Source organism: Urocampus carinirostris, chromosome 1, assembly GCF_059441175.1.
Source record: "Urocampus carinirostris isolate Australia breed hairy pipefish chromosome 1, RoL_Ucar_1.0, whole genome shotgun sequence".
Classification (NCBI taxonomy): domain Eukaryota; kingdom Metazoa; phylum Chordata; class Actinopteri; order Syngnathiformes; family Syngnathidae; genus Urocampus; species Urocampus carinirostris.
The window spans coordinates 64,186,841-64,208,281 of NC_142349.1; the positions used below are offsets into that span (position 1 = coordinate 64,186,841).

The following is a 21,441-nucleotide window of genomic DNA, read 5'->3' on the forward strand; positions in this document are numbered from 1 at the left end:
GCTGCGACAGAGTTTTCATTCGCTTTAGACAACAGTGCCACCTAGTGTTCAAATATTACACACTAGGGCTTTATAAAGGATAGGATATGCTATAATAAAAAAAATGCCGTGGATTAAAAAAAAATCAAAAGTAAAGCAAAACAAAAATGTGGACAACACAGCGTCGGAAATACTCCAATGCCTTGAAATAGTTCAGTCCATTCAATTCCCAGCGCCGCTCCTCATTCGCTCGGCAAGTGTCACTTGCAGCACAGCGGCAGAGTCTGTGGAGGCTCCAGTGTATTACCCTGAGAGTATCTTATATCATGGTTATGTTGAACAACTATTTAACCAGCCAAAACTATGACTTTGTTATCATCAACAGATATTAGTCCCCATTTTAGCTGCATTCTATTCTATTTTTCTCCTAACCGCAAAGTGTATTGTGATGTTCCTCAAATCGGAAGTGACACTTCTTAACAGTGTTGAATGATCTGAAATCACATTAAGTGAAATTAAAATGAAATTAACCAGACAGACACTAAGGGTGCTCAGCACCCCCAAACTTCTGAACCTAAAATTGCCATTTTGCAGGTGTATAGCTTACATTTGAATGTAGTTTTTATTGTTAGGCTATTTGAAATGTTTTTTTTGGTTTATTGTATTCAGTTGATTCGTGAACTATTTTCTATCAGTCCAAAAACTTCAAGGTTTGAATTGAGGAGGTAATTAAAAATGGATCGATTACCAGTAATCTAAAAAATAATCAGCCAGTTCATCCATTATTAATATAATCATTAGTCGCAGCCCTAATTCATTCATTCATTCATTTAAAAGTAAAACTGTACTATTGATGAAATGTAAACCATTCGATGCCCTTATACACAGTAGATGTTTTTGAGCTCATATTACCCCTATTTCTAATGATTAAAACATGGTAATAACATAATAATAACATAGTAATAACTTGTTTATTATTTATTTATATTTATTTCAACACTGCTACCAACCGGTAGCACTTGATCCTTATCAGTAACAAAAAAGTTGCTCACAAAGCATATGAGCTAATGCAAAATAAAATTGCATTGAAGTGCATGTAAAAAACCTTTTGTCATGACCAGACTCGACTAAACTGGCATGGACATTGACATTTGTCTTTTGATAATTTGATATTAACACGTGGCCTGCAATGCACATACCGTTTCCTATTAACAATAAAGCGATGGATGACTTTGCTCGAGCTGTTGGGTCCGTTAATCATGACGAAGCTGTGACGAATTGATCATTTCAAAGAGGTTCTGGCAGTCAATAAGACTGAGGCGTGATCGTTATCCATGAGCTTTATAAGGAACTTGAGAAGGACCCAGCCAGTGTTCCAGATCTAGCCAAGACCCGAGACCAAGAAAAACCTCCTACAATGAAGACTCTCGTTTTCCTCGCTGGTCTGGTCGTCCTTGCGGCCACTATGCCTCCTCCCATGCCTGTGCCTTACCATGCCTTCTGCAGAAGTCTCTGGTAAGACTTTTTTATTCTTTTTTCATAAAACATATACTACATACATATGTAACAAATTGTGTGTGTTCTCCCAGGCTTTTCTCTTACCCCTGTGCGATGGTCAACACCAAAATGGTTCAGCAGATCCAGGCCTTCAACCCCATGTTCGGCTGCCCAAAGTGTCAATACATGGTATATTCCCGTTTTAATTAGAATTAATGATGTCTTTATTGCATTCCTATTGAAACTAGTATGAGACGTGAGAATCAGTATCAGTCGAAATAAAAAGAAGGTTATATTGAAACTCTTGTAATCTCTACCCAAAATAAAGAGAAAACATTAATTATAATAACTGATCCATTTGCAACAAAGGTGAGTGCACCCCTGAGTGAAAATCCATTGCATGCATTTATAATGTTAATGGAGTCCTAGAAATCAGACATTTATAGTTGAGGATTTAGGTTTAATAAGGTAACTTTTTATCCCTTCATTATCTATCTATCTATCTATCTATCTATCTATCTATCTATCTATCTATCTATCTATCTATCTATCTATCTATCTATCTATCTATCTATCTATCTATCTATCTATCTATCTATCTATCTATCTATCTATCTATCTATCTATCTATCTATCTAATCTGTTTGTTCGTTTGTTAATTCAATAATTTATTTGGTGATTTAAAGTGTTTATGTTGACTGTTCCTTATTTTTCTCAAGTAAACCGTAAAACAAATATTTGAAATGAGGGAGAAAATCCAATTTGGCAGATGGTAGATGGTTTTTCTCATTGTAATTATTAAGTAAAAAAATTCTCAAGGTAAATGATCTGCCATTTCCCAGATCAAACAGTTTTGCAAGCTTTAATGATTAATAATTATTTTATCATTTCAATAGAGACATATGTTCAAACAAAAAAATAAAAATAAACTTAAACTGTGCAAAATTCAATATCTTGATTTAGTTATTATCAATATTGGGAAACGAAACACATCTGTTTTCTCATCCTAATTGAAATTACTACAAGATTGAAAATTTTACAATTTAATATATTTTTTACATACTATAAAAGACAATTTCCTTAAAAAAAAAAAAAAAAACTGAATATATTACAAGACAATATGCAATAATAGAAAATGTAATCCATTAATGTGCAAAAAATAGTCCATAACATCCGGTTGCCAAAATCGAAATCCCGAAATTCTATATTCTATATGTGAGCGTGCATCACGCTGATCAAATGATCGGAAAATGATCCCGCTCATCAAATGTTAACAGATTTTATGACTTTGTTTTTGCAGCTGGTGGCCAGCACTCCTTTGGGCATCACCGCCAACCACTCTTCCTCTGATGGGATGGCGATGGAGAGCATCACTTTCACTTTCAATCCCACTGTGATGGCGGGAGGATGTCGCGTCTCTGTAAGTGTTCCCAGTTTGGCTTTAATGTTGCCTTTAAGGGTTTATGCCGTGCCAAAGAACTACTTTTGTCAAGAAATCCGTGCAACTTTTAACTTGTTTCGTTTTTTGTGACATCTTACCAGACTTGGTCCATGTAGAAAGTAAATTTATGACACATCTGATTGATTATGTTCAATCAGTGTTTTTAACAAAAGATGATTTTTGCTAAAATCATTTATTTTAAAAATATATAGCATATTTCCCTACTATAAGGTGCACCGGATTATAAAGAGGACCCTCCAAAAATAGTATTTTCTCATTAATTTTTCATACATCGGGTGCACCAGCATGAATAAGAGACTACAATAAGAACTCTTGTGGTTTGTGGTGTATATCCATTGGGCTCTTTATAGACTTATGGCAACTATTAGTGGAATGATTAATCAGGCATTGAGTATTGCTTATTAAAATCGCCAAGCAACGGGAATCAAAATCAAAATCAAGACAGTGAGGGCGTCAATTTTCCACTTGACTCCCAGTGGAACAGATGATATACAAAAAATGCATTAGAATGTATCTCCTTATCACAAAACTTTGCTAACAGTGCCAGAAACACTGATTTGCATAGTGCATTCTAATAGGTTAAACAGTTCTCCACTTCTTCTCCTGTGCATCAGTAACCTCACGGTTTAATATGTATTTGTACATACATACATCCATTATCTGCACCGTTTATCCTCAATAGGGTCGCGGGGGTGCTGGAGCCCATCCCAGCTATCCTTGGGCAGTGGGCAGGGGATACCCTGAACTGGTTGCCAGTCAGTCGCAGGGCACACAGGAACAGACAATTCGCTTGCGCATTCACACCTAAGGACAATTTGGACCGGCCAATTCACCTGACATGCATGTTTTTGGAACGTGGGAGGAAACCGGAGGGCCCGGAGGAAACCCACGCAAGAACGGGGAGAACATGCAAACACCACACTGGATGTTCGATCTCTTGACCTCAGAACTGTGCCGCACACGAGCTAACCACTGCGCCGCCGTGCTGCCCAGCTTGTATAATATTTTGTTGAAATACTTTGTTTTCTGTTTCTGATTATTGACACAGACACTGTTTAACCTATCATGCACTATACAAAAATCCGTTTTTCTGTCATAAGGAGATACCCTCTAATGCCTTTTCATAATTAATCTGTACTATTGGTGATCTAGTGTCAGCTCCCTAACCTGAATTCCTTTGGATGCAATGTTTTGCTTACTACTATTGCGATAAAGTTGAGTGTAAAATTTTTGTAGTAATACACACCTGTAAATACTGTATGCATTTCCAATATTATCCACTTTACTCTGAGGTGTCTAAGGGACTCTGAGTTATAAGCAATTTCTACAAACCATTTTCTCTTCAGGCCCAGTCCACCTCTCTGGGATTCACCAGTCTTCTGGACAACGGCCTCAATTACTGCAACCTCTACGATCTGCTCTCAGGTCAGCAACTCACATGAAAAGATTGTATAGAGCGTTCCGAGGATGTGACTTTTTAAGCAGGGGCCTTCTTGGATTCCTAGCAACAATAGACAAAAATGCAATTAAAAGTTGGATTTGAATACATTTAAAGTTTAGACAGCGTTTCGAGGACTAGATATGAGGAAAACCCAGTACCCCTAAATAACCTGGGTTGGGTAGGGTTACTTTAACTTGATTACTTTCAATTACTTTTGGATTACTCCAATACCAAATATGCTAATAAAAGACAAAAGAAACTAAATATGAATAAAATGATGACTCACAACACGTGGTAAGCTTTCTCTCCTGGCTTTGATCTCTGGCAAAACTAACATAAAATGCGACAGAAACAAAATGAAAATAAATCCAAACAGCTTGCCGACATCATTTTTGCCGTTCCATGTATTCTGTTACTCCCCAAGCCTGCACAAAATTTAGTAATTTTATATATATATGGCAATACTATATATTAACTTTCTTAACAGTTAGACGACTTCCTCCTCCGTTGTAAAAAGTGGCCGAAAAAAGCGGTCCAACCATTTTCTCAACCGCATCAAGCTTTCTTATTGATTGGATGCACGAGAAAAATAAATAATAAAAACGCCAAAGTTCTTAGCGCGCTAGGGATACAGTACACGTGTATGTTTACACACGAACTAGGAAGTAGAAGCGGGATTTCTTCTTCGGGGTGGATGCTGGGTGACCTCTCACAGCGCCACACGGCAGTAGCGGCAGAACAAAGCACTACAGTAATGTCCTGTACTCGGAGAAAGGTGGACACAAATACAAAATCTAACTTACAGCAATGTCCGGATATTTTTTGAAATCCTGAAAAAAAATGTTCTACCGTTTTTCGTAAGTCGAATAGTCGTAAGTAGGTGAGTGTCTGTATACATACGTTAAAGGGCTTGTACAGTATTTTATTGAAAGATTTTGTTTTCTGTTTCGATTTTTATTTGATTTTTAGTTGAATCTTATTACGATGTCCTTGCAATCCAGCGTTGAAAGCTTCAAAGCAACTCGTTGCTAATGCGAACTCTTTTTTTCAGCGACCGGATTGGCTACTGGACCGGGTTTCATGGAGATGACCAACGAATGGGCTTGCATGGGCTATGGACTCGCTACCTGCAGAGTCTGAAAACAACAAAAAACAAGCACAACAACAAAATGATCAATAAAAATAACGTGATGGCTTGTTGCATTTTTAACGACAGCATGAAAACAATGGTATTTTTCATGTATTTTGGCTGTTCATAATAAAGATTGGCTTGCCTGAATTAGTTTGTGATTTTGTGACTTTTAATGATCATTTGAGAAAAAACAGAAATTTAAATGCAATAGAAGTTGTACTCAGAAAACATAGATTAGAGTGTGTGGCACCCTTTATAGCTTAGTTTACGGTTAGTCAAATGGTTAAATGGTAGACAATTTGTTTATTCTCTTACCACTTCATGAGACATTAACAATTTTATCATTGTTTATATTTAGGTTATCACATAATGCTTTCTACAAAATATCCACCCAAACGTACCCACTGACTACAAACGCATGAAATTATCCAATTGGAAATGGAATACTGTATTGAATTTCTGGAAGAATCTGAATGAATCGTTTACATGGCTAACGAAAAAAACAATACTGTATAGTCATTGCATTAAATGCAGGCAATAATTTAATTCTAAACTTAATATTGCCTGTATTCCCTGTAAATGAGCACAATAATTTGATTAATTGTACCGTGAGATTTTCGATTTCATGATCACTCGTGCATGTATACGCATTTGGAATAATCGAATTGCTTGTGGAGAAGCGCAGTTCCTCCATCCCGGATACAGTATTTCTCCGGTTTACTAGCTAATGTATCGGTCAATTTCCTGGTAAATTTCCATTTTATTTTCTGTCCTGAAGGCAAAAATTGTACAGTTGTATTTATATATTCATAGTGGATACCACAGTTTAATACACAGTAGTGTAAGCCTATGCTTTTGCGAGCCAGGTACGTCAATGGAGCTAACTTTTAGAGCGCGGAGGAAATAAAACCGGTATTTTGTTAAATTTGGTATATCAAATGAATGAAATCCTCTCCTTAATGTTAAAAGTCATACATACATATACATATACATATACATATATATATATATATATATATATATATAGAGAGAGAGAGAGAGAGAGAGAGAGAGAGAGAGAGAGAGATATGTATCCCCGTGTGCCCTGCGATTGGCTGGCAACCAGTTCAGGGTGTCCCCTGCCCACTGCCCGATGATATATATATATATATATATATATATATATATATATATGGCAGCATGGCGGCTGAGTGGTTGGCGCGTCTGCGGCACAGTTCTGAGGATATAGGATCAAATCTAGTTACCTGCCTTTCTGTGCAGGATTTGCATCTTCTCCCCATGCTTGCATAGGTTTCCTCCGGGCACTCCGATTTCCTCCCACATTCCAAAAACATGCATGTTCAGGTAAATTGGCCGGTCCAAATTGTCCTTAGGTGTGAATGAACGGGTGAGTTGTCTGGCTCTGTGTGCCCCACGACTGGCTGGCAACCAATTCAAGGTGTTCTTGCCCACTGCCCAAAGAAAGCTGGGATGGTCTCCAGCACCTCTGTGACCCTACTGAGGATAAGCAGTGCAGATAATGGATGGATAGATATATATACCAGTATATATGTAACCGCGTTGTACGTGTCCCACCAAAGATCCACATTCACGCTGGACTGGATGATGAGGTTTTTATTATTACAGTTCTGCAAATTGATGAGTCACAACATTAGCTTTTTCTGCTGGGTTTGATCTCTTTGATCTCTTTGTAGTACTCTGGTTAAACTGACAAAACCCCGCCTCCTGGTCACATGTTAGAAGCCAAAACCAAACCCCACCCCATACCAGCAGATGGCACTGTTGGACTCAGCATTGCAGGACATTTACCAAAAACTATACACATATTTTAGCAGGAATTTCAATAAAATAAAAGTTATTATTACACCCGTTACATACACCCCCCTGAAATTCTGCTAAATATGGGAGTGCTACACTAAAAAGAAAAAAAATCACATGCCAAAAAGGCAAATACTGATGAAAAAGAGGACACGAAAACTGGTACAGTATTACAAGGAACAAACTGAAGTGCATGTCAGTTCTAAAACTCTCCCAAAAAGGAGTGTGAAAAGAAAGGAGGCGAGCAAACTCCTAACTAAGCACAGACTCAAAGATGCCTGTTACATCTCTGAAATATCAAACATTGTTCCTGTAGTTGTAAGTGCTCACATAGGCACAATTCTTGTTTCTTACTCAAGCTTTGTTACTCAAACTGAAAGTGCATCTCTACTGAACTTAAACTAGGAACTTGCAGATATTGCGGACAGATGATTGTCACCTACCACATGGTCATTCATCTGACAAATAAGACGACTAGGAGGCCTGATGGACTGGCGGACCCTAAGACCATAACGGTTAGGTTGAGCACAAATAACCTGAGCTTGAAGGTCTGGGGCAGTCAAGTCTAAACAGTCAGTATCAGGGGAGTCTGCGTCCAGATGGTCAGTGTTCAATGGGGTCTCGTCTGGGAGACCCATACCCAAAGGGATCATGTTTTCAGAGCACTGTGATGGGCTTTCCGTACTGTCACTTGAAGTATGGTCAACATCTTGTTCGGGGATGTGCTGACTTCCTCGGCTGGATGTATCAACACTGCGAGAGTCGGACTGGGCATCAGATCTGCTGTCTAGTGAGTTATCCTCTACCTCTGGATGAACTTGCTCTTCACCTGCCTGTATCACCCAGTTTACTGTACGGACATCACTGTCTTCAACCGCGTCAGGTAAATCAGGGCATACATCACTTCCATGCATAGCAGCGTCAGACTCTGAGTGTTCAGATTCGCTGGCCAGATCATCCTCACAGGGCAAGAAGCTAACAGAGAGCAGCAAATTCCTGTGAACTACCTTCTCTTTGCCCGTCAGACAATCCTTGACTCTGTAGACATTGAGATCAGGCTTGACTGATATGACTTCATACGGGGTTGACTCCCACTTGTCTGCAACTTTGCGTTTCCCCGGGACACCTCTGTTGGCGATCAACACCCGGTCTCCCACGACGAGAGGTGATCCTTTGGCCCTACGGTTGTACAGCTTGGCATGACGAGTCTGTTCTCTGAGAGTATTCCTCTGTACAATCTGAGCAGCTTCATGTAGATCTTTCTTCAGATGGCGTACAAAGTCAGAGTAGCTGACAACAGCATCATTGGTATTAGCATGTTGAAACATGACATCGACAGGGAGACGAGGGATCCTACCAAACACTAGGTAAAACGGTGCAAACCCTGTTGTCTCATGCTCTGTGCAGTTATAGCAGAATGTGAGCTGCTGCAGCATTTGTGGCCACTTTGCTTTGGGCTGAGGGGGAAGGGTTCTGATCATATCTCCCAATGTTCGGTTAAATCGTTCTGCGATGCCATTTCCCATGGGGTGGTACGGAGTGGTATGGGATTTCTGCACCCCTGCCATCTCTAGAAGCTCTTTGATCAGTTTGCTCTCAAAATTAGCTCCCTGATCAGAGTGGATACGCCGTGGGAAACCATAGACAAGGAAGAAATCCTGCCACAGACGGCGAGCAACTTGTTTGGCGGTTTGATTTCTGCAAGGGAAGGCGTGCGCCATCTTGGAGAAATGATCAGTTACGACCAGGACATCTACAGACTTGTTCTCTTGCTCAGCAGTCCAAAAGTCTATACAGACCAACTCCATAGGCTCAGAGGTGACTATGTTCTTGAGTGGTGCACGGTTGTGTGGTTCCGGTGTTTTCCCTACTACACAGCGCTGACAGGATTTGACATAATTCACAACATCACGTTCCATGCCATTCCAGAAGAATCGTTGCCGCACCAGAGACAAAGTACGGTTCTGGCCTTGGTGACCTGCTGAGTCATGTAAACCTTGAAGGACTTTCTGTTTCAATGAATCAGGCACCACAAACTGGAAGATTTTCTTGGCCATGTGAGGATCTTTCCTTATTTTGTAGAGCATGCCATTCTGTATGGTGAGTCTGCTCCAATGCTTCAGTAGTTTCATCACACTAGGCGACTCGACAGCTCTCTCACGCCTGGTAGGTCTCTTGTGTCTATGCACAAAGTACATGGTCCTGCTTATTGTGTTGTCCTGTTCTTGTAAACCAACAAGCTGACTCTGTGGGAGTGCCGTTGACTGATCTCCCTTCTGCAGAAGATTGAAGTTGGCGTCTGTTCCCATCACTTGACCCACGCCACCAGTGGACTGAGCACTGAAGACAGCAGCAACCTCTTCTGATGTCACAGAACCATTGGAGCCTGATGGAATTGCCCTTTTTACTGACTCGTCTGATGTCCCAGCACTCTCGTCTACAACAGTGTGACAATTGTTGGATACTCTGAACACCTCTTGCACAGTACTGTTGTTCACCCTGTTGACTTGGTCCAAGAGCGAAGTATAGGGCTCGGTAACAAGGCGATGACCCACACATGACCGTACAAATGGCTCACGGCTCAGAGCGTCGGCTACGATGTTCTTTGGTCCGGGAATGTACTTCAGGTCAAAATTGTATGCAGCTAGCTTCGCTACCCACCGCTGTTCACACGCATCAAGTCTTGGTTTGGTCAAAATGTATGTAAGTGGGTTATTGTCGGTCCACGTGGTAAAGTGTCTTCCTTTCAACCAATGGCTGAATTTATCACATACCGCCCATTTCAAGGCAAGAAATTCGAGCCTGTGTGCAGGGTAGTTGAGCTGGGAGCGAGAGAGCGTCTTACTTGCAAAGGCGACTGGTCTGGCTACTTTTCCACCAGGTGGCAGCTGTGACAGGACTGCTCCAATCCCATCAAAGGATGCGTCGACAGCCAGAATAAACGGCGCATCAAAATCTGGGTGGGCCAGAGTGACACCTGTCACGAGGTCGTGCTTCAGTGTTTCAAAGGCGTTCTGGCATGCATCGGACCAATCTGCAGGCGTCAGCTTCACTTGACCTTTCTTGCGGGCTCTCTTGCGCTTATGCTTGTCACCAGATTCAGATGTGAGCCTGAACAGAGGTTTTGCCTTCGCAGAACATGCTTCAATGAAGCTTTGGAAATACATCACCATGCCTAGAAAAGATCTGATTTTACTAGGGCATGGCGTCTTGCCATCCGACTCCATTAGATCAGTGACTTGTACGTCATTTATCGCTCTCACTTTCTCGGGGTCAGTCCGAATTCCATCCTCACTGATGACATGCCCATGAAATTTCACAGTCCGTCTGAGGAAAAAACACTTTTTGGGTGCGAGCTTGAGGTTGTGTTCCTTAAGGCGAGTAAACACCATCTGCAGGCGTTGGAGTGCAACTTCCTCTGTGGGGGCAAACACCATCAGATCGTCGAGGTAACATAATAGGCTCATGAAATTCTGATCACCAAATATTGACATCATCATCCTCATAAATGTTGCTGGGCTGTTGCAAAGTCCCTGAGGGAGCCGGTTGTACTCGTGAAGGCCGAATGGTGAGGAGAATGCCGTGTACTTTTTGTCGTCAGGGTGCAAGGGGACATTGTAGTAGCCTGACGTCAGATCCATTGTGGAGAAAAAGGCATTTCCCCCAAGTGCGGCCAAAGCATCAGCTTGATGCGGTAGTGGGTAGGCATCCTTTATGGTTCTTGCATTAAGCCTTCTGAAATCAGTACATACCCTTAGTTCTCCATTCCGCTTCCATATGAGAACAAGCGCAGATGCATAGTCGCTAGTCGACTTCTGAATAATTCCTTTCTCTTCCATCTCGTTCAGAGTCGTCCTCAGTTTTTCATACTGACTTGGTGGTATACGTCTGTAGGGTAGACGGAACGGCTTATCATCAACAAGGTGGATACGATGTACAAACTCTTTGGCCTCTCCACAGTCCATCTTATGGCGAGAAAAGATTGACTCGAATTGTTCGATGATATGAAGGAGCTTGTCTTTACACTGCAGCGAAACCTCACATGACTTCAGGTCAATGTCTTGCAGTCCCAGAGCTTCCAATGCACGCATCATGTCCTCTTCTGACCTGGGTCGGACCTCTTTGCTCTGTACACTCTGCACGTTGCACTTGACCTCCTCTGCATTGGGCAGGTCTTCCGCTGCGATACAAGGAGACACATCTGCAATTTTCCTGTTTCTTCTCAGCACCACAACTCTGTCCGTGGGATTAAAGACTTTAACAGGCACCCATCCATCTCCCCAGAGTGGAGTAACAACTCGTCCGACAAGGACTTGTCTGGGCGCAGCCTTAGATTGGGTTGGCTCAACGACCACTGTGCTGCCCGCTGATGCCCCGGCCAACTCAGGTAACTTGCCCCAAATAACGTACTCGGTCCGTGGATTCAGCGTCACGCAACTCTTGATCTTTACTGTCCCTACCTTGTCTGGAATGCAATCACCTCTCCATCTCTCTGTGTTGGAAAGCATTGACAGGAATTGACTGTGGTTATCGGACAGACCGTTGTCAGGAGTGGAAACTAATCTCCAATAGCCATCAGTACTTTTCAATTGAGTCAAAATATATTTGATGGCATTGCTGCCAAGGATCATCTGTTCTGTCTGGCCTGGCACCACCATTACTGGTATTATCATTTGGCACCCGTAAACTGTGACGTGAATGTCGTACATATCTCTGGGAGAAACTTGGTGTCCACCGCAGCCTACAATGACATAATCATCGGCCGTGTAACTCATCATATCAGGGAATTGCTGCAGGAGGTACTTAGCTGTGTCCTCACTTACTGTACAAGCCATCGACCCGCTGTCCAACAGCGCTCTGAAAGTGGGGCCTTCTTGCACAAGTACAGGTGTGTAAAACAGTTCGTCAGTCTCCGCTATTCTCTGAAACCCCTGAAAGATCAGCTTCTTCGATGGAGGTATCTTGTTGCTATACAACTCATAAATTGATTTATTGTCTTGCATGTCAGGCTTCACATTAGTGGTGGGAGGTATACTCAGTTGATCTGCACTGTTCTCCCCTAAGCGCAGATCAGTTAGTTTCCCTGAGGCAGCGGGACAACTTTCGTCACTGGACAATCACGTCGAGAATGCCCTGGGGCATGGCAGTGAAAGCAAAGGTTTTTGTCTCGGCAATGAGAGAGAGCACTGTGTTCGACTTCTTTGCAAATGATACATGGCTTGGCAGTGAAACCATTTATTCTGGCTCCAGGTCGCCTGGTTGGAGCTCCCCCTCTCTCTTGAAACTGGTTCGAGGTAACACGTATCAGAACTTTCTCCAACATACTAATAACGTCCGTTAGAGAGACATACTGTGGGCTCGAAGTCTGAGGTGGCTCGTGCACGAGGGTTGGACCATGGTTCACCTCAGCTTTGTGTACGGCAATTTCCGCTCTATTCGCAGGTTGTTGTAGGGAATCTGCTTTGTAGCTCTTCTCAGCGTGGTATTCATTCAGCACCTCTAGTACCTCACATGCTGACCACTTTTCGATGGTTTTTGATCTGTAAGTGAGTGCCAGTTCCTTGCATGGGCAGTTCCTAATAAATATGCGAGTAACCTCTATTTCAGGGTTGTCAAATGTTTTGCCCTGCTCTCTCAAGCACTCAGAGGCAAGGTCAGCTGCTCTGTTTAGTCTCAGCCAGTAGTCATAGGGGTCTTCCTGGTCTTTGGGCAAAGTTGAACAAAAGTCAGCTAAAGGGACAGCAGAGTACTTGGTACAGCTAAAGTATTTCCTGAGAAGACTATAAATCATGTCAGGGCGGGTATAGACGTCTATATTACTGTTTCTAATGCTAAACCTAACTACATCTTTAGCTTTTCCTCTCAAATGTATAAGGATTTCCTCTGCTTGCTCTTCAAGTTTCACATCACTCCTTTTTATAAATGTCCTCATTAGATCTTCCCACTCATGTATTGTTATTGAGTCTGAGCCATCCCCAATAAATGACGGCGGTTCCTTAACCTTTCTCTGCGTTACCACCTGACTCAATCTGTTTGCTTCATCTTGTGTGGCAGCAGCGTTAGGAGCTACTATATTATGTGACTGTATATTTGAGAATATGCTATCAGCCAATTTATGTCCTATCTCCTGAATAATATTTGTCATGTGATCAGCTAAACCCTCAGAAATTTCACTCGCGGAATTTGGCGTAGATGTGGGTCTGACCTGAGGTGAAGGTAGGCTAGCATGTTGGTCAGCTGCATTATGGGTGCTCACACTGGAACTTGCCTCTACTCTATGTGTCGCACCACCTGGGGTAGAACTATTATCAGAGGGGATGGGGGTAAACATGCCCCTGCCCCTGCCAAAGTGAATAGGTGTGTCAAATTGTGGAGCTAACACATTGCTCTGATTAAACATGTTTCAAAGATTAACAGAAAAAAATGTAAATAAGTCAAAATCACAAAATAAATCAGCAGCCTTCGTATCACTGTGACACTGCACTGTAATGAGCTAAACAATATCGCTCATGTAACTAAAATTTCAAATACTGTGAGCTCATGTGGCAGGTAGGACAGTCCTCGGTTCGGCGAGTTTGATAGAAGTCACGGGTCACGGCACCAATGTAACCGCGTTGTACGTGTCCCACCAAAGATCCACATTCACGCTGGACTGGATGATGAGGTTTTTATTATTACAGTTCTGCAAATTGATGAGTCACAACATTAGCTTTTTCTGCTGGGTTTGATCTCTTTGATCTCTTTGTAGTACTCTGGTTAAACTGACAAAACCCCGCCTCCTGGTCACATGTTAGAAGCCAAAACCAAACCCCACCCCATACCAGCAGATGGCACTGTTGGACTCAGCATTGCAGGACATTTACCAAAAACTATACACATATTTTAGCAGGAATTTCAATAAAATAAAAGTTATTATTACACCCGTTACATATATATATATATATATATATATATATATATATATATAGATATATATATATATATGTATATATATATATATATATATATGTACCGTATTTTCCGCACTATAAGGCGCACCTAAAAGCCTTTATTTTTTTCAAAAGCTGACCATGCGCCTTATAATACAATGCGCCTTATTTATGGATCAACATTAAGTTTTCCAACTAACTTGCAGCCGCCGACTCGATTTTCCCCCGAACGCCAAGTAGTACGCGGTGGATGGTGGGATTTATTTACCGGCGTTTCATTGGCTAACCAATGTGTCAATCATCAGTTGAATCGATCACTATTGGCTAAAGTTATTCGGAGGTTCAGAGGCGGATCCTTCTTATCATTTACAGACTGCCATTGGCTCAAACGGCAAACAAAGCCTGCAATTGGCCGAAAAAGATGTGTCAATCATCAGTTGAATCGATCACTATTGGCTAAAGTTATTCGGAGGTCAAGAGGCGGATCCTTTTTATCATTTACAGACTGCCATTGGCTCAAACGGCAAACAAAGCCTGCAATTGGCCGAAAAAGATGTGTCAATCATCAGTTGAATCGATCACTATTGGCTAAAGTTATTCGGAGGTCAAGAGGCGGATCCTTTTTATAATGTACAGGCTGCCATTGGCTTAAACAGCGAAACAAAGCCTGCAATTGGCCGAAAAAGATGAATGCGTATAGCATGTGGCCGATGGCATAGAGAAAGCATTTTTTTCTATTCTGTATTTGTAAATATTGTATTCTGGATTTACTACCCTCACGGATATAAGAGGACATTGCCTGCACATTATTATGAACACAATGACTTCGGTGAGCTATTCCCGGTTTTATATTGTCTTGTTTCAGACTGAACTCGATGTTTCTGTGATAAGCGGTGCAGATAATGGATGGAATGGAGTGTCTATTTATAAATTAAACTCAATTCCAAGTGTTTATTGTCATATGCACAGTAAAGTTGCGAGCGAAAAAGAAAATAGATACGAAGGAATGGTTATCATTTCTTGAATCCCAAGACTTTTACCTTCCGAATGATGGAACGATGCATTTGAGTGACATCTTACGGACACCGCATTCGCACGTGTTCTCGACACGTATTTGCGTCTTTGCAAGCTTTCGGAATGTTAAGGGGGTAATAAGTTGGACTGAACTATCTGACTGTTTTGTCCACGTTCCCATTGTAGCGCCTTATAATCCGGTGCGTCTTATATATGTCAAAAATAGGACCAAAAACTATTTTTTCGGGGTGCGCCCTATAACCCGGTGCGCCTTATAGTGCGGAAAATACGGTATATATACATATATATATATATATATATATATATACATATATAGATAGATAGATAGATATAAATATATAGATATAGATAGATACATAGATATATAGATATAGATACCTACAGGTATATATAAAATTTTAAAATTTTAATTTCTTTAGGTCTATCACAGACCGTGACCATTTAACTTACTGTGCTGTACTTTTGTCTAACACCCATTGTTAAAAAAAAGTTCGATTTAAAGAGAACAGCATCACGTTGGGTCAGCAGAGCTCAGTCGTGCCAAATCAATTGTCAGGCCCGAGCGCGTGAGCAAGCCTGGCCGGTCGACGCCTCTATAAAAAGTCGGACGCTTCGACTTTCCTTCCCAGAAGAAACTCCAGAAGCAACCGCTACCATGAAGACTCTCGTTCTCCTTGCCGGGCTGGTCCTGTTTGCGTCTGCTGCACCCGCGCCCGTTCCCCCTATGCCCATCTACCACGCTTTCTGTAGAACTCTCTGGTAAGTACATATATGCTGTGTATATATATATAGAAGCTGTCTATAGTTGCTTTCTAAGTGGTGCCCCAATGACCCAGGCGGTTGAGGGATCAGTGAACCTTGAACAGTAATATATATGTAGATATAAGTGTAAATCTGACTCTGTGACTTTTATTGTTTGACTCCACATTATTTGATTTATTGACTAAACGATACCTTACATATAAATGAGATTCAATTTAATCTTATGTTGTGTGTTCTACAGGCTCTTCACCTCAACCTGTGCAGAAGTAAGCACCAGATTGGTTATGCAGATCCAGGCCTTCAACCCCATGTACGGCTGCCCCGAGTGTCATTACATGGTAAGGTCCTTTTCAGAAAATTATTGATTAAATAACGTCAAAGAAGCGAAATAAAATGGAAATGTTCCTCCAGCTGGTCGCTGCCACTCCTCTGGGCATCACGGCCAACCACACTTCGACGGACGGTCTGACTGCCGAGAACATCACCTTAACCTTCAGCCCGACCATCATGACTGGTGGCTGCCGCGTGACTGTAAGTTGGCCTTGATTTATTTCGCATTTGAGAAAAAATGTGTAGGATCCTGTTGATAATATGAATAGAAGATGTCCTGCATTCTTATTTATCACTTATTTATTTCAGGGCCAGTCCACCTCACTGGGGTTCACCAGTCTTCTTGACAACGGTCTCAACTACTGCAACCTCTACAATCTGGTCTCAGGTCAGTTCCTTTGTTTTGTGTTTTTTTTTTTGTATTTTTTTTGTTTTTTCAAAAATATTAATCATTATGTTTTACTTGTCCTGACACCCAGCCAGCGGAATGGCTGCCGGCCCCGGCTTCATGGAGATGACCAACGAATGGGCTTGCATGGGTTACGGACTTGCCACTTGCAAGTGAAAAACAACCAAACACCAGCGATAAGGAGGAGCAACCGTCAGATGACTTGCTGTGTTTTGTCTACAGCGGAAAAAAATGAATCACCTGGAATGTTGATCACGTGTTCTTGCTTGGGTCAATAAAGCTTTATTCACTTTTCATCCCTCGTGTTTTGTGTTTGTGATTCTTGAGGATGTCAACAACATTCTTTCGATTTTTTTTTTACTTTAAATAGTTCATTGAAATGAAAAAGTAAAAAGAAAAAATACAAATTTATATAATTTATACTATTGTGAACAGTGTTTAAACAGTCAAGGAGAAGATAATCTAAGATAATCTCCGGCTTTTTACTGTCAGCCCTTTTTTTGTTTCTTTTTTTTTCCAACTTATTTTCCCAAAAAAACTTTAAAACTATTTGTCATACTTACCAATGACTAATCTTGATTAAAATAACATTAAAATCTCACCTTAAAAGAAAGAATTTTGTTATTTCACTTCATTTTCAAATGTATTTTCTCATAAATTGAGAACTTCTTTATTTTCCCATTTTATTATTTTCAAGTGATGTTTCCTTATTTTACTCCAACCTTCTTTTCTGACAAAATAAAAGAAAAATCAATTGATATGGCAGATAGTTTTGCTCATTAAAACATTATTTTTCAGTTGAAACACTATTTTATTTAATAATCTTAATTTAAAGAACATTAAAAAATTTGCAGAATATCGGTTATTCTACAATAAACAATTGTGCTCATTTTAAGAACTTTTAGTAGATTTTACCATACAGATACACATATATATTTATATGTACTATCAACATAAAATCACTTATTATAAAAATAAAATGTTTTTAATGTATTTATTTATTTTTACTAATATTATATTGTATTATTTTAAGTTGAATATTGAAATATGATTTTTATTCTATATTTGTATCGATCATTGTCAAACATCACACTCTTTATGTTTCATTTTCTTTTGTTTTGTTTTTTACATTTATTTACTCAATTGCTTGAAAATAGTTTGTGTAATATAGTGTAACAATCTGTGAAGCCCTTTGAGACTCTTCGTGATTTAGGGCTATACAAATAAAAATGACTTGACTTGACTTGACTAGTACGTTCCCCAGATCAAGTCAAGTCATGCTTATTTGTATAGCCCTTAATCACAAAGAGTCTCAAAGGGCCGCACAGATCAAAGACTATTGCAAACTACAGACTTATGACACCATCCTCTTATATTGTCAACATAAAATATAGGTTATTCATATGCTATAGAAGTCTGTTTTAAGCTTAGATTTAAACATTTCCACTGAGGTTGCAGATCGAATCTCAGGGGGAAGAGCATTCCACAGCACCGGGGCCCGAATGGAGAACGCTCTCGAACCTGCGGATCTCTTCTTGGCTCTTGGGATCACTAGTAGACCAGCATTTTCAGAGCGAAGGCTCCAGACCGTAACATAGGGGAAAATTAAATCAGTAATCGAGACGGGAGGTAACAAACGCATGAATTATAATCTCCGCCTCCGACTGAGCCAGCATAGGGTGAATTTTAGCGTTGTTTCAAGGATGGAAGAAAGCTGTTCTGGTAATATTCTTCACATGTGTTTGAAAGGACAGATCGGGGTCAAATATGACACGTAAATTTTTGACTGAGTCACTCTGGGTGATATTACATTTGCCAATGTTCAGAGCCGTTTTTGAAAACAAGTCACGGCATTTAGATGGACCAATAACTAGCATCTCGGTCTTTTCAGAGTTAAGGCGCAAGAAGTTGAGGGACATCCATTCTTTTATCTCAGTGAGGCAGGCCTCCAAATTTCCACAGTTTAGTGTGGCAGATTCCTCCATCGGAAGATATAGTTTAGTGTCATCTGCCTAGAACAGTTTGTCATTTCTCTTAACACATTGAATAAGTACCAAAACACAACATTACCTGCAAAAGCTATTTTTTTCGGAACAAGTTGTTACTCCGTTTAAAATTAAAATTCTGTGTAGATGGATATGTCAGTGCTGTCATGATGAAACGTCCTTGATTAGTTATGTAAAGTCAAATTGGTTAGTCATCTTCTCAATGTAACAGTTCCTCTGCTAGAAGGCTTTAATGCTGAAGATGGTTTAAGTAAGTTTGAATAACAACTGTAATGTACACATTTTATTGTGGGAGATGAATTGCAAGAGACTGGACAAGAGTCAATAATCCTTACAGTTTTTACAATTTGTTGACAGACAATGTCATTGCAAAAAAAAAATCAAAGACAGCAAAGAATATCAAAATGCAAAATGACAAAAGCTAAATTATGAATGTGAACATAAGACAATTGGCAATACTGAATTTGGAGTGTTGTCGGAATGCTGATTATTTGGATCTTTACAAAGAGGGCGTTGTCTTCGATGATAGCACTTTTTATCTCCTTTAATCTTATGACATTGTTTTCTACAACCATGGCACAAATAGCCTCCTTCTCTTCACGGGAGAATATGGGTCCTCTGCCACTCCTTTGGGATTGACTTGTACAGTATGTCTCAAAAGTGAGTACATCCTTCACATTTCGGCAATAGCTCAGGAGGTAGAGCGCTTGTCTTGGGATCAAGGGATCCCGGCTTGTCCGTGTTACATGTCGAAGTGTCCTTGGGTAAGACACTGAACCCCTAATTCCCCCAATAAGCAGGTTAGCGCCTTACATGGCTGCAAGGCCGCTATTGGAAAATGTGGAGCACATTGTAAAGCGCTTTGGGAAGTCATTGACTTGAAAAGCGCTATATAAATGCAGATCATTTCATTTCATTTCTCGATAAAGTTCAATTGAACATCACTTAAGAAACGTCGTTTTGACACAACAGAAAGAAGTACGTAAACAAAGGCCATGGCTTACTGTGTCACGAGGTGGAAGGGGTGACCGGACCAGAACTGAGGCAGGAGGCAGGAAGGGAGAACTCAATTGCGTGACGATCAAAACTTTTATTTACCAAAATAAAAGTTGTCCAAAACTCAGGGACAAGACAGAACAAACAGGCTTTAACAAAAACGTGCAAACACAGGTTTCTTCCAACTCAACTAAACAGGACAAGGCATAACAGAACAGACAATGTGTAATGAGCCAACGCCCGCAATACCCACAACCCAACCTTAAATAGCAGCCACGCAATTAGCTGATCTGCTTCAGCTGGTGCCCAGGGGGTGGGGCAGACCGGTCGCCATGGCGACCATGACATACTGGAAAGATATCCTCTGGTCTGATGAGACAAAAATAGTTTATTTGGCTCGCATGGTGGCGACAACCAGGTAAAGAGTACATACAAGTCGTGTGTCCATGTGTCCAAACTACCCGAGTACTCTCATATCCACACGCTTGCTCAGTTCTACTACCACTCCAGTTCTGTCTCTCACAATTTCATTTCTCAATCTCTCTTGTCATTCATAACATACTCCTCAAACACTTCATCTCAAAAACATGTAATTTTCTTCTCAGTACAGAAAATGACCAAAAATATCGCTACCATAATAGATAGATAGATAGATAGATAGATAGATAGATACTTTGTTCATCCCCGAAGGGTAATTCACATTTCCAGCAGCATCCCTGAGCTGAGAACAATAGAGAACAATCGAAAATAACACGGGAGCTGCTGGAGTGGCTGCCATTCGTGACGGCGCCGGAAGAAAAGATTCAATTTGAATCATGTACAAACAAACAAATAATTGAATCATGTACAAACAAACAAACAAAATATTCATGTTTCAATAAGTGGAGTGTTAATGAAATTGGGGGAAAATAATTTCTGATACTGATATAACCAGATAAAACTAATTTTAAGTTACCTGTCCAAATGAATGTTGTGCCATCTCACCTTTCCCACTCTCTCTCCTGCAGTTGACTTGCTGCTGCTCGCTCCTGAAACTAATACTTACCTCTTTGTGTATTGCCTGCATGCACAACAAACACCACAAAACCCATGATAACTATCCTTATAATAGACCAGTTGGTGGGGTTAGGGCGCCTGCCCGAGACTGGGAGATTGGTGGTTCAAGCCTCGCCCAGGTCATACACAAGACTTATAACATTGGCACCCATTGACTCCCTGCTTGGCGCTCGGCATTAGGAGTTGGAATTAGGGGGTTTGGTCACCAATGACTCCAAACGAGATGTATCAATCTCCCACTATTATACTGAAATACTACTACTACTAAAATGTTACAAAATGTTACAAAAATATATTTTTTTAAATACTAAAAAATATATTATTCTGGAAATACACTAAAAATACTGAAACAATACTACCACGAAAATACTGGATATGAAGTCACAAAAATCGATTTTAAAAATCCCCAAAAATAAAATCACGATACAAACATGAATTGATTTTTTGTCCCACCCCTATTACATGTGGGGTTTTTTTCTCAAATTAATGTTCACTACGTTTTGTGTATTGTTACCTGATGCAAAATCTATCGCAGCCTGGTCATCCTGGAAGGGGGATTACCACTTGCGTCATCTCTCCTCAAGGTTTC

The 21,441-nt window shown here is 40.6% G+C and overlaps 2 protein-coding genes across 2 annotated transcripts; both read left to right on the top strand.

The window, feature by feature from the left end:
- Positions 1-1,246: 1,246 nt before the first annotated feature.
- On the top strand, positions 1,247-5,562 carry LOC148376536 (uncharacterized). The gene is made up of 5 exons (XM_088320022.1): positions 1,247-1,494; positions 1,569-1,665; positions 2,777-2,896; positions 4,285-4,363; positions 5,431-5,562. Exons 1-5 carry the CDS (start codon positions 1,397-1,399, stop codon positions 5,517-5,519), a joined length of 483 nt encoding a protein of 160 aa, XP_088176148.1. The 5' UTR covers positions 1,247-1,396; the 3' UTR covers positions 5,520-5,562.
- Positions 5,563-15,928: 10,366 nt separating this feature from the next.
- LOC148376537 (uncharacterized) lies at positions 15,929-17,090 on the top strand. Its single transcript, XM_088320031.1, has 5 exons — positions 15,929-16,052; positions 16,297-16,393; positions 16,467-16,586; positions 16,695-16,773; positions 16,865-17,090. The coding sequence occupies exons 1-5, from the start codon at positions 15,949-15,951 to the stop codon at positions 16,948-16,950; spliced, it is 486 nt and encodes a 161-aa protein (XP_088176157.1). The 5' UTR covers positions 15,929-15,948; the 3' UTR covers positions 16,951-17,090.
- Positions 17,091-21,441: the final 4,351 nt, after the last annotated feature.

Excerpts from the sequence above, each read along its gene's own strand:
- LOC148376536 (XM_088320022.1), top strand. The coding sequence starts at position 1,397 with ATGAAGACTCTCGTTTTCCTCGCTGGTCTGGTCGTCCTTGCGGCCACT. Across the intron at positions 1,495-1,568 it reads GCCTTCTGCAGAAGTCTCTG|GCTTTTCTCTTACCCCTGTG; the intron begins GTAAGACTTTTT and ends GTGTTCTCCCAG. Across the intron at positions 4,364-5,430 it reads CCTCTACGATCTGCTCTCAG|CGACCGGATTGGCTACTGGA; the intron begins GTCAGCAACTCA and ends TCTTTTTTTCAG.
- LOC148376537 (XM_088320031.1), top strand. The coding sequence starts at position 15,949 with ATGAAGACTCTCGTTCTCCTTGCCGGGCTGGTCCTGTTTGCGTCTGCT. Across the intron at positions 16,053-16,296 it reads GCTTTCTGTAGAACTCTCTG|GCTCTTCACCTCAACCTGTG; the intron begins GTAAGTACATAT and ends TGTGTTCTACAG. Across the intron at positions 16,587-16,694 it reads CTGGTGGCTGCCGCGTGACT|GGCCAGTCCACCTCACTGGG; the intron begins GTAAGTTGGCCT and ends TATTTATTTCAG.